Source organism: Drosophila santomea, unplaced genomic scaffold (assembly GCF_016746245.2).
Source record: "Drosophila santomea strain STO CAGO 1482 unplaced genomic scaffold, Prin_Dsan_1.1 Segkk101_quiver_pilon_scaf, whole genome shotgun sequence".
NCBI lineage: Eukaryota > Metazoa > Arthropoda > Insecta > Diptera > Drosophilidae > Drosophila > Drosophila santomea.
The window spans coordinates 1,080,373-1,093,886 of record NW_025318933.1 but is presented as its reverse complement, the minus strand read 5'-3'; the positions used below and the strand labels follow the sequence as shown (position 1 = coordinate 1,093,886).

The 13,514-nt window shown below is 35.7% G+C and overlaps 1 protein-coding gene across 4 annotated transcripts in view; it reads right to left on the bottom strand.

Moving 5' to 3' along the window:
* LOC120457482 (protein CEPU-1) overlaps positions 1-13,514 on the bottom strand; it is a 628,267-nt gene that overhangs the window by 248,023 nt on the left and 366,730 nt on the right. The window contains exons 1-3 of one of the 4 annotated variants that reach the window (XR_005616970.1): positions 7,997-8,578; positions 2,201-3,964; positions 1,218-1,665 (exon numbers count right to left, since the gene is read on the bottom strand). The exons of 2 other annotated variants lie outside the window; for them this stretch is intronic. Coding sequence is in view for 1 of the 2 variants with exons in the window: in XM_039645035.2 (XP_039500969.1) it covers positions 1,274-1,568 (295 nt within the window). In the remaining variant the exon portion in view is untranslated. Of the gene's footprint in view, positions 1-1,217; positions 1,666-2,200; positions 3,965-7,996; positions 8,579-13,514 lie in introns of those variants that run through there. One more of the 4 variants, XM_039645035.2, reaches the window with a different exon arrangement.

Below are 13,514 nucleotides of genomic sequence, written 5' to 3'. Positions count from 1 at the left end.
TTAACGTTTCTGCTTTTTATACTGCATCTTTATTTATGCATTTATATGATTTGTCAACCTTGTAGCGAAATTCGTCGATACGTTTCGCTATTTCACTCCATACCATTCTTGTTTTGGAATTTCTTAAACAATTTTTTATGAAGCTTTCTTCTTATTCATCGTTTTCTTTTAAATCGTTTGCTCTGCTTATGTAACGCCTCTTAATAATTTTATTGTGCTTAACATAAATTGTAAGCAAATATTGTTAAACTAACACTATTGCTATGATCAATAATATGATCCACAACGAATTTATATCGTCCCTGTGATCTATTATTTTGACACTACGTTGGCAGTATTATCTTTTGTTCTTTTGTTCTTTAGAATCGCTAAACCATATGTGGTTTTATATATATTCAATGAAAAGAATCGCTTAAAGAAAAATGAAATGTGATGTTTTCTTTGCAAGAAGGAAAAGTATTTTTGTCATTTCACAAAATTTTTTTTTTTATTTGCAGCTAAGTATATATATACTCAGTACCAGAGACGTGGAAATATTAGTTGTTAATAAATGTAGTTGGCTCACATATTTGTTTACAATAAAAAAAATTGTCCAACCGCATTGTTAGTAAAAACAAGAGTTCCCCGACTACCTGATACCCGTTACTCAGCTAGTGGAAGAGAGAAGGAGAGTCTTAAACGCAGTTTTTGGCGGTTTGTAGGTGTTATAGTGGGCGTGGCAGAAAGTTTTTTGGCAAATCGATAGAAATTTACAAGACCAATATAAAAATGACAAAATATCAAAACATTTTTCAAAAGTGTCGGCGTAGCAGCTTTGGGCGGTTTGAGGGCGTTAGAGTGGGCGTGGCAAAAAGTTTTTTGGTAAATCGATAGAAAATTACAAGACTAATACAAAAATGAAAAAATTTCAAAACATTTTTCAAAAGTGTGGGCGTGGCAGTTTTGGGCGGTTTGTGGGCGTAAGAGTGGGCGTGGCAACATGAATCGACAAACTTGCGCTGCTTCTATGTCCCTGGAGTCTGTATGCTTTATCTCAACTTTCTAGCTTTTGTAGTTCCTGAGACGGACAGACGGACATGGCCAGATCGACTCGGCTATTGATCCTGATCAAGAATATATATACTTTATATGGTCGGAAACGCTTCCTTCTGCCTGTTACATACTTTTCAACGAATCTAGTATACCCTTTTACTCTACGAGTAACGGGTATAAAAATATATATAGGCAAATTGGGGCATTGGCATTTATGCAGCCCGTTTGCGTTGTTTCGTACCTTTGCAAAGCTTGTTTTCTATGTCTTCAAGACGCTCTTTGTAGCGTTGTCGGGATGCCTCGTCCTTTGCTAACTGGGTCATCTCCTTGACCAGTCGCCGTTGATGTAGTAGTTTTATCCGTTTTCCACTTCTTTTGTGTTTTTTAGGTGCACTTTTCTCTTGTCTGGCCCGGTACTCGGCTATTGTGAGTGGGCGGGGTCCATCGGCTGGATTTTCTTGCAAGGCCTCTGGCAGTGTCGGCAAGTCCCTATGTTTGATGGGCACGGCCGTCAATAATAGTGGCTCCTCTCCCATCAATAATTGTGTTTTGTGTTAGTTGTCATAGCCATACTGTTATCGCAATAATTAGCACAACACAATCGCTGCAGCGACTTTTTGGCAGACGCCAAAACTGCAAAAATGCTTTAAGCGTTATTTTGTGCACAAATAAAATATTCGTATTATTATACACCCTTTGAAATATTTTTGTTCTGCCTTTTCGAAATAAGCCAAATATTAATATTTGTTTAAATATTATCCTATTATATAACTTTGATCGGAGCAATGCTTTACCTAAGTAGCATATATATCTACATAAGTAGCTGATATATGATGATATATAATTGAAATCGTATGTTGTTCTGCTTTTCTTTCCCACTATTCAATAATTTAATATATATTGATCTAGTGTTGAAAAGAATTTTAGTGTTAAATCTCGCTCTTAGTTTCTCTCTCTTAGGGCGCTCTTCAACGATATTTACAAGTGGGTAGCAGGTGAATGTTAGAGAGAGAGGGACGTGTCTGTTGACACTTTGAAAATAGAAAGCGATGCGCACTCTTTATAAAGACAGAAACTCGGTTTTTGAACAAACATAATATAATCAATATGTGCCATTTTTCCTTTCTGACCTTTTATTTATCTTCTTTTACTATAGTAATATACTTACGTAGTTACTATTTTTGAGTCAAATAAATGATCCGTCTGTAACGAAGACAAAGATCAACGCTGAAGCCAAGTATAAATTGAAACACGAACGATTTCGGTGAGCGTCTTTATTTTAAAACTGTCAGCTTAAGACTGAATGTACAGAGTTTTGATCGGCTCGAAGTAAGTCGCGAGAAACGGAAATGTGTTTGTCAGCAGTGTTATTTATTTGTGTTTAAGTGCATGCAAAAAGAATGATGAAGTTATACAACAATCATGCGCTTTACTTTTTTGTGGATTCAAGTTTCGTTACGTTAAGTTGTGTATTTATGCACGCGCAAGATTGTATGCGCGTTGTTTTTGTTAGGTTTAAGTTTATGTAAGCGTAATATGAGAAGCATATTATGCTACTTCCCTCCCCTTAAAAGGAAGCTTATGCTTCTGTTGGGGTTGACGCATATAATCTTGGTAATGCAGTTGGGTTTGTATCCTGTGTTTCCATAATTGCTTTTGTTGTTTTTAGTTTTAAGTAGATACAAACTATACAAAATGTGAGGCTAATGAGTGATACAATAATAGAGACTGTAATATTATTATTTGATATTAGTTTTACAATGTCCTTATGTTCTATTGGTTTTATTTTTATTAGTTCAATGGGTGTGTACAATGGGGTTAGATTTATTTCGGGATTTAGCTGGTTTTCGTTTAATGTTATCTTTCCTATTTTAATTTTACATTGTTTTATTGTTATTATTTTATTGCCGTTAATTGTTACATTTTTCTTCTTTTCTTTCTTGGCAATCTTGTTCTATAATAGTATTCTTTATGTTCCAAGTAAGGATATTGTTTGGTTCAACGTATTTAATTATCTGGTTAACTGTTGTGGGGACAAAATTGCAAATTGGTTTAGTTCTTTTTATAATGTTCTTAATACATTCGTTACTTATTTCTTTACTATTTTGATTATAAATTTTGCCATGTTCTTCAAAATAAGTATCTTTTTCGTTGTGATCGAGTTGGTACCCGTTATTATCTGGGTAAGGTATTATGTTAATTGTGTGGACAGTTTTTTGCTTAATGGGGATATGTGCTATGATAAGTATTTGGTTAGTACTAATCCAGGTTGATGTTTTAATTTGTAAGATGTTACTGTTGTCAACGTTCTCTAGTTTGTCGTAATTGAGTAATTTGGGATTAAATAGTCCTAGTCGTGAAAGTTGCATTCCCATTGCAATGTCTTCTATATACTCGGTAAATTGGATAAGTTCATATAATAACTGTTCTCTGTTACTATGTTCGTCTAAGAATTCTTTTGTTCTTTGTATGTTACTGTTAATGAGTTGAATTATGTCATTTATTTCATGTAGATTTATTGAACTTGTTGCTACTGATTCTAATTGTTTTTCAATCTTTGTTCGGTCATTGTTATCTAATGTTCCAAATAAATATTTAAACGCTGATCCTACTATGTTGATTAGTCCTCGTTTCTGTCTATTTGTCTGGTGTAAAGTTATTCCGCTAAGTTCTCTTCGCATTTTATTGTACAAAAGGTAAATTTGGGGAATATTAGTGTAGTTAGTTATCTTATTGTTAAAATAGTGGGTTAGGTTATCTATATCGGAAAGGTTTACGCGAAGACAATGATGTTCGTATTCTGAAGGGATTTGAATCGATTTATCGGAAAATAGGAGGTATCCGTGGTTAGTGTCAATGTTGTTGATTTGAAGTTGTTGGGTTTGGCATAATTTTGTAGACGTGAGGAGGAGTATTATGATGAACCAGGGGCCTGCAGAATGGGAAGTTCATTAATTTTTTTCTGTTTTTTAAATTGAGTTTTGTAGTAATGTGTCTCTCTATTCCTATTGGTGATTTTATAATGGTCTTCGTCAGTTTGTTCGACGTTTTTTGTTAATTTAAAAGGGTTTTCTAATTTTCCTTTTTGTAATGGTCCCTTTCTGTATCTAGTGTCAACATTGTATTCGGTTCTGTTTTTGTTTATTTCGTTAATTCTAACTTCCTTATCGTGTTGTGTATCTAGAATTGGTTGTCCGGCATAAATGAATATGTGAGCGGGGGTTTGTCCAGTAGTGTCGTGTTTGGTCTTGTGATTGTAGATGTAAAGGATTGTTTCTATTTTACTTAACTTGATCTCGTTGTCGTCAGAATTTTTTATGATGCGAATTTTTTCATTTATAGTCTTGTGTAGCCTCTCTATGTCAGCGACACCTGTTTTCGTAGTGTTAAGTTGTAATTCTACGTCTTCGGTTTCGAGCCAACGTTTAAGGGCTAGGCTGGAGAATGCGCCGTCTCTGTCTGCTTTAAGAAGTCTAGGTTTCCCCAACTGATTAAATATACGCATTAAGGCGTTTTTACATTCTATCCAGTCCTTTGTCTTTATCTGTTCGAGAGTGGCGAATTTGGAGTAAACATCGATACAGCTCAAATAGTGATTCCCTTCAGAAGAATAGATATCTATTACAAACTTATCGCGGCAATGTTCGGGTTTAGGGGTAATTTTCATTGGCATTTTTGTATTGCGGTGTTCTGTCTTGGCTAAGTTACAAACTTGACATTCATTGATTATATTTTGAATAAGGAGTTGGCTATTAGGAAAGTAGTATGTTTCGCTAAAGAGTTTTACAGTTTTTTGAATTCCTGGGTGCAATAACTTTTCGTGTGTGTTTAGGATTAATTCTTTGAATTTTGCATAAGTAGGAATGTTTTTTAATAAGACGAGACTTCGGAAAATCTTTGTACACTTTGGATTCATGGTTTCTGTGTACGCGCTTTGAATCACTTCAAAGTCTGCATCGCTTTCGATGTAAAGGGCGCTATTCTTCGAACAAAAGTGGTTGAGTAAGTATTGTTTGGCTGTTTCGAAGGTCATTTCTGCATAGGAGATACGTACTATTTGTTTCTTGAAATAGGTTTCATATTCTGTATTATTATTGGGGCCTTTCGAAAAAATGATTTGTCTTTTATGGTAGTTTATTGCTTTTTCAGATAGTCCTATTAGTCCGCTACTATCTTCTTCCGCGCTATGTTGCGTGGATTCTCCGAAAAATGTCTGTTCTATTTTGGTTCTAGACAGTGCGTCCGCGACATGGTTTTCTTTCCCTTTGATGTACCTTATGTCGAAGTCGTACTCCGATAGTCTAATCTTCCATCTAGTCAACTTGGAGTTAGGCTCTTTTAGTTTGTGTAGCCAGCACAATGGTTGATGGTCAGAAGCTACTTCGAAGTGTCGCCCTAATAGATAATGTCTGAAAGTTTTGGTTGCCCAAACTATTGCTAATAATTCCTTTTCTATAGCGCTGTAATTGATTTCATGTTCATTTAGTGTTCTGCTGATGTAACTAATAGGGTGTCCGTCTTGTGATAAAACAGCTCCTAAAGCTACATTGCTGGCATCTGTTGTCAATGTAAATTTTCTCTCGAAATTCGGTATTTTTAGGATCGGATCTTCAGAGATTAATAATTTTAACTTTTGGAATGCTTCTAAGTATTCTAAGCTGTTTATATCTATTGTTGCTCCTTTCTTTAGGCACTTGGTCAGGGGTTTGGCAATGTCTGAAAAGTTAGGTATAAATTTCCTATAATATCCTGTAAGTCCTAAAAAGGCTTTAATTTCTTTAGTTTTTCTTGGTAATGGATATTTAACTATAGCTTTGATTTTATCCGGGTTTGGTTTAATCCCGTCTTTAGTAATAACATGTCCTAAGAAAGTTGTCTCTTGTTTTAAGATCTCGCATTTATCTAGTTGTAATTTTAAGTTTGCCTGTGATAATTTTTCGAAAACAGCTTGTAAGGCTTGAAGATGTTCTTCTAAAGATGTGGAGAAAACTATGATGTCGTCTAGGTATACTAGACAGCATTTATTTAAAAGTGGGCGGAGTAAATTGTTCATGCATCTTTGAAATGTAGCGGGGGCATTTTTAAGCCCAAATGGCATTCGTGTGTACTCGTAGTGTCCATATTTTGTAGAGAAGGCAGTTTTGGCTATTGACTCTGAGTCCATTTCTATTTGATGAAAGCCCTTTGCAAGATCTATTGTTGTGAAATAATTTGACTTCCCTAGTTTCCCTAATATTTCATCTATGTTTGGTATGGGGTATCTGTCGTTTATTGTTATTTCGTTCAATTTCCTATAATCTATTACGATACGAAGCTTCTGCTGTCCAGAAGCATCTAGTTTTTTAGGTACGACCCAAATGGGGCTACAGTATGGTGAATTACTTTCTCGGATAATGTCCTGTTCTAACATATCCTGGATCTGTTTTTCTACTTCCTTTTCATATGTCTGTTGGAAACTATAAACTTTAGAGTAGACGGGGATATTGTGTGTGGTGTTAATAATATGTTTTTCTTGGTTTGTGAACGTGAGCTTGTCACCTTCGCGAAATTGGATGTCTTGGTATTTTGTCAGTAGATTGGTTAGTTTCAGTTTTTCTTCTACGTTAAGGTGTTCTAATCGGAACAAGTTCTCCTGAAGTGTGGAGGTTTCTAAGTAAGTGGGGTCTTGTGGAAATGAAGTGTCCATTTGAAGATGGTTCTGTTCTGTAATGTTGTTACCGTCTTTTATCTTGTATATTTTGTTAAATAGAGTGGCAGTTTTCTTTTTATAGTCGATTATTGCTTTGGCTTCGGACAACAATTTGCGTCCAATCAGCATGTCATAATGATCTGAGAACTGGTGGATCAAGAACTCTTGGGCAATAGGGAAGTAGTTGTTAGGTGGTATATTCGTAAGTTCATTAATTATTAACGGGCCATTACTGGTGTGGATTAGGTAATTGGTTTCTTGTGTTGGTGTTTGAAAAATATTTCGCGTGAGCATATTTATCGTAGATCCTGTATCAATTAGACATTTCAATTCGGTATTATTATGTTTGATCGTTATATATTGGCTTGATCCGGGGCTACTGCCGAAAATTTTCTGCTTGTTCGGGGTCGTCTGGTTCGTTGTCATTTGTTGTCGGTGTCTCCTTTTCTGTTGTTTCTGAATTGTCATAGTTCTGTTCAGGAGGACATTGAATTAATTCTGGTGTATAGTTCGATTGATAGGGATAAGGCTGAGGTTGAAAATATTCTGGATAGTAGGGATAATAGTAATTATAGTTATAAGGATATTCGGGTTGATTAGACGATACTTCTTGGTATCTTACCTCTTCTGTGCTCATTTTAGACTGTCCGCTGTCTGATGGTCTCTGTCTTTTTATTGGGTTATTAGTCTGTACGTTTCCGGTTTGTGGATATGTTGTAGGCATGTGAGTGTGGCTAGGTCCAAAGCGATTTTGGTCAAAAATATTTTGTCGGTTAAAAGCTGTGTTTGGTCTGGGTGCTTGTGTCAGAGGTATGTTAGGTTGTGGGTAGATAGGTCTATTTTGATATTGAGGTATCGGATTTGTGTTAAACCTGGGTACATGAGAATACGTTTGGTGATAGGGTTGATAGACGTTGTTATAGAATGGTTGGAAGGGTGGAAGGGGTCTGGTTTGATAGCTCATTTGCCTGTTTTGGGGAGTGTTTGTTACTTTGTTTGGAATTGAAGTTGGCTTTATATTATCTTTATTTGAGGTTGGTGCCTCGTAAAGACCTTTTTCTTGTAATATGTTTATTAATGATCTCAGTTTTGGAATATTACAGTTAATTATTCTGAGATAAATGTGGCTTGGAAGTTTTTGAATTAGATTTTCGATGCTGGTTTGTATTAATCTAGTATATAGAGTGGTTTCAGTAATATTGTTTTCTAGTTCTAATTTACTTATAAGTATCTGCCGTTTTCTTTCGGCTTCTTCAAGGAAATGACGAATGTTACCTCGATATTGTGTGTTCCTGAATTCCTCTAGAAGTTGGTGGTTCGGTGCTTGGGGCTTGTAGTTAAGTATAAGTTGAGTCCTGAGTTCACTCCAGTTGCTGAGGTTGGTCACTCCGAGGGCGCGGATAACATCGCCACTGATGTTCCGTTCGATGTGTCCAAAGATTATTAACTTCTGCCTTTCATCTGTAGTCTGATAAAGAGCCAAGATGAAGTCGATGCGACTGATGAAAGTGTACAAGGTGTTAGGATCTCCGTTGAAAACCTCGATTGCGTGTATTTGTCTTTCGACTTGAATCATATTCGAGTCAGACAGTTCTATTTGTGTTGGCGCTGCTACTGCCATTGTGGTTTGTTGGCTTTGAATTTTGATTAATGTTTGTGTATTTGCTGTTGGTTTATTTGTCGGTTCGTAACTTGGGTAGGGTTTCTTGTAGTTCGCTCACTTATTATTATAATATTTCACTTAGTTGCACTGTTATCGTTATAATTCGTTTTAGTTGTAATTGAGTTTATTTAGTCTTCATTTAATTTAGCTGTTATTATTATGGTTCACTTAGTTGTAATTAAGTTTATTTAGTTTTCACTAAGTTACACTGTTATTATTATTTTTCGTTTATTTCTGGTTAAGTTTATTTTTCGCTTAGGTTAACTGTTGTTATTGTAGTTCACTTAATTGTATTTACGTTTATTTGGTTTTCACTTAGTTTAGCTGTTATTATTTGTTGCACACTTTGCTATTTCGCTTTGTTTTGAGTAACCTTTTGTGGATTTACTACTCAGCGAATTCAAAGGCGTCTTCTTAAAATTTTATAATTTTAAGTTGTTTCACGTTCACAATCACTTTGTGGGATTAGGTACACCGTTGGTTGGCACTTTTTGTTGTGAACCGATTGTACCGATATTACCGACGCGATTTGCGAAAGTTCTTTAGCGGATGATGATTGAAGAATTGAATAGGGTTTCTATCGCATCAACAATGTTTCATCCTACCGACTGCGCCACTTACGTAGTTACTATTTTTGAGTCAAATAAATGATCCGTCTGTAACGAAGACAAAGATCAACGCTGAAGCCAAGTATAAATTGAAACACGAACGATTTCGGTGAGCGTCTTTATTTTAAAACTGTCAGCTTAAGACTGAATGTGCAGAGTTTTGATCGGCTCGAAGTAAGTCGCGAGAAACGGAAATGTGTTTGTCAGCAGTTTTATTTATTTGTGTTTAAGTGCATGCAAAAAGAATGATGAAGTTATACAACAATCATGCGCTTTACTTTTTTGTGGATTCAAGTTTCGTTACGTTAAGTTGTGTATTTATGCACGCGCAAGATTGTATGCGCGTTGTTTTTGTTAGGTTTAAGTTTATGTAAGCGTAATATGAGAAGCATATTATGCTACTATATATATGTCTAAACTATTGATAAGATAATAGTAAAATTCTAGAAGGTTGAATTTTGTTGTTCTTATGAGCTGGCAGGCGCTACAATCATTAAGCCTTTATTCATAGGTTATGGTTACTTGGCTTTTCTCAGGTACTCTTCAATGACTGAATATATTTTGATCTAGTGTTGAATACAATGTAATTTTAATAAGAGCATTGCTCTTAGAAAATGTTAAATCTAAATGGAAGAACTCGCTCTTAGCTTACGGTGCTTTCCCGCGCTTTTCTTGAAAAAGTAAATAGTAAAAGAAAATAAAGAAGAAGGCAGTCAGTCGAAGACTAAATTTTGGTATTACATCTTTTTAGAGCCGAGTGCGATTTTTAATTGATTTTTCCTAATATCGCCCACGCTTTTCTACCCATATTAATATAAGAACTGAGCCTTTTTAAAGGCTTGTTCTTATATTTTTATCCATATACGTATTCAGCGTATATAAACTTAATAGTACTAAAAGCTTAAGTCTTTTTAAAGACTTGCACATATAATAATATTAATACTATAATATTTTATTATACTATATAATTAAACTATATTGAAATAATAATAATTTAAGACTTAAGTCTTTTTAAAGACTTCTTTACTTATTATTATTTATTTTTTCACATTTAATCTTATATATTCTATACATTTTTCCATTTTTAAAAGCTTAATTCTTATATTTTTATTCATATACGTACTCAGCGTATATAATATTAATAGTACTAAAAGTTTAAGTCTTTTTAAAGATTTGTACTTATGATACTATTAATTTAGTTAGGTTGGTTCTAATAATAATAATTTAAGGTTAAGTCTTTTTATAGATTTTTTCTTAACTTAATATTATTTAGCTTTTTTTCACAGTTAATTTTAATCTATTCTACAAATAAATTAATATAAATATAAGAATTATACTTTTTAAAATAATAATTATTATATTATTATATATTATTATATTTGTACATACATATTGAAAAATCGGGAGAGTTTTCCCGAAGAAAATTTGTTACGAAATTGGGACTGACTGCTAGATCTCTTATTGATTATTTAACAGTGCCAAATCAAACAGACTTTCGTATTCTTGTTATTAAAACTTAAACAACTGCTCCAACACATATTTTACATATTTACACGTATTTTATAAAGTCTTTATAAAGAGATACTTCTAATACTATTATTTAAATTATATTGATATTTAAAATAATAATATAAGCTTGAGTCTTTTTAAATACTCATTCTTATATTATTATTTTTCTGCTAAGTATTTTTTCTGTGTTCAATAAAAATAATTTCTAAATATTTGATATATGTATATATTTATAAATATTTTATTAAGTCGTTTATATAATTCTTAGAAATGCCTCGTCTAAATAGACCCACTGCTTCTCAACGTGCAAGAAGGCAAATGTTGAGAAATAGGATAAATAGGGAAAATGAAGGGTATGCAGAGGTGGAGAGAGTGGCAAATACAGTATCTCAGCGTAGGCGTAGGGAAGACTCGTTAGTCAGGAATGCAGAAAAGGGCGTCAATACAGTGTCGCGAGGGTCGAGACGCTTGAATTGTCCTGTTCGTACGATTGAGATAGAATCTAACTATCAGTTTCGTCCTCAAAGGCGGTTAGATCCTGCTATTCGCGCAGCTGAACAAGTCGATACTCTGCGACGCTTTCAAATGCGTTTAGACCCCGCAATTTGTGAGGTTGAACAAGCAGTCGATACTCGGCGTCGTTCTGAAAGACGGCAAATCAGCGAGAATCGAGCTGTGGAGCAGGTTCAAAATACTGCTGGCCATAGGGAAAGGCTCTTGGATCCTGCTCTTCGCGCAATTGAGCAAGCAACCGATACTCGACGTCGTTTTGAAAGGCGACAAAATAGCGAGAATCGAGCTGTGGAGCAGGTTCAAAATACTGCTGGCCATAGGGAAAGGCGCTTGCATCCTGCTCTTTGCGCAGTTGAGCAAGCAGCCGATACTCGGCGCCGTTCTGTAAGATGGCAAATCAGTGAGAAGCGAGCTGCTGAGCAAGCAGCCGATACTCGACGTCGTTCTGAAAGGCGACAAAATATACAGATTAGGGAACAAAACACTGCCAATCATAGAAGAAGGCACTTGGATACCGATTATCGCGCGGGTGAGCAGGAAGCAAATACCCTGCGTCGAGCACTGGCAAGAGATACACAGGAACGCTTATTAGAAAGAGAGCGTGATAGGGCTAACAGAGCTAGGGCTAGGGCTGGTAGGGATCGCAGGGTAGTCGAGCAGGCGAGAAATACACTTGCTCGAAGAAGCGCACGATTAGCTGCTCGACAAGCAACGATCGATGCAATTAGTCAGTATGGAAGCCTTAGTGCTAATAGGGAATCAGAAAATCTTCGGAATGCACTTCGAAGTCAGGGGATTAGACTTGAAATAGAAGCGCACATAGCTACATTCAATCGGAATGTTAAGCTTGGTCCAGACCAGATTAGCTTTTGTTGCAAAGGATTGTGGTTCCCCAAGCCAATAAGTAAGCTTTCTAGGTCTTATTTGGACGAACATTGCGAGTTCAGGGAAGGAATATACCAAAATGCAAGACATCTTGCTTTCACTGGTAATCTTTTCAAGTTTTGCAAAACTTGTCACAGCAACATTAAAATCGGCCGAAAGGTATTTAGTTAATACTGAGCTTTATAGAAAGCACAATGTGTCAGTTAACGAGCAGTGGATCTCTGACTTCACATCCGATACTGTTCCATTCGTAGCATCTCAAGCTGATGTAGCCTTTGTAGAGGGACAACTAGCCATCCAGCAGGAGGATGAAAATTCGGAGGCGCGTAATTCTGATCAGAATACAGAAGCAGTATACCTGGAGGACAAGAAACTTTGCTTGAGAATAACCAGACACATAATGTAGGAATGACGAGAATTACAATAGCTCCAGGTGAGGGCCAAAAGCCTCTCGACGTAATTCTCGATGCTAATTCTGAAGAACTGGCATTTTCTAGCATACATGCTGGCATAAAAAGACCATCTTCAGAAAGCTACACAACCATAGTTAGATCTGAACTTAGGAATGTAGATAGACGAGGTTGTCGAACTGATAAGTTATTCTCCAATTATAAGAAGTGGGAATTAAAAAAAAATTCGAAATAATATTTCAACTTGCTTATGTAAGCGGAGTACCTCCAGTGGGAAGACGAGAAGAAAAAAGTCATGGCCATGATTCTTTTCATAGCTTTATCGGCCGCTGAAACTACGTGGCCAGAGCTGTTAGTACTGCTCAAGCGCAATGTAGATAGGGTTAATATAAATGAAGAAGAAGCTTCAAACTTGCAGTTTAGGGAAAAGGCGCGCCTATAAGAACAGACCCTGTGACGTGCGCTAGATATTTTTATTACAGATATAGAGAAGGTTTAAGACTTATGAAAAAGCCTGGGGGTGTCTTTGGAAGTAATTTCGGTACTTCCTATTACTGGCGAGTTGAGTTTCAACAGAGAGGGTCGCCTCACATTCACGGCATGTTTTGGCTGAAAGATGCCCCAAAGAGGATTTAAACAATGAATAGTCTATGTGTAGTTTAAAAGCCTTCATTGATCAGTTTGTAACTGTGGATGTTACAAACCCAGATTTGGCTCCGTATATTAAATAACAAAAGCATAAGCACGGGCATTCGTGTCTTAAAAAAGTGCGGAGACAATCTATTTGTCGTTTCGGTATTCCATACCCTCCAATACCCGTGACGGAAATATTAAACCCACTTCCCGAAGCAACTCAAAATTCTCTTCATCACGAAAACTTTAAAAAAAATTCGAGATTTTCTACTTCGCAATCATGGAGATGACATGATTAGCCATTAAAGCATAATTTCTTTCTCACAACCATGTGAGCCTCAGTTACGAGAATGACATTTATGCTATTAGGTCTAGTTTGAAAAAACCACAGAAATTCAAGTAAATGCTTTTAATAAACACACTCTTTCTATGAAAAGGGAATATATGGATATCCAGTTAATTTTGGACCCTATTTGCTTGCTGTAGCTACATTATAAATTAAATTAACAAATCCCAACGGGGTATTTCGAAGTTTATGCGAGAAGCAGCTTATGACACTAGAAGAGGCACAA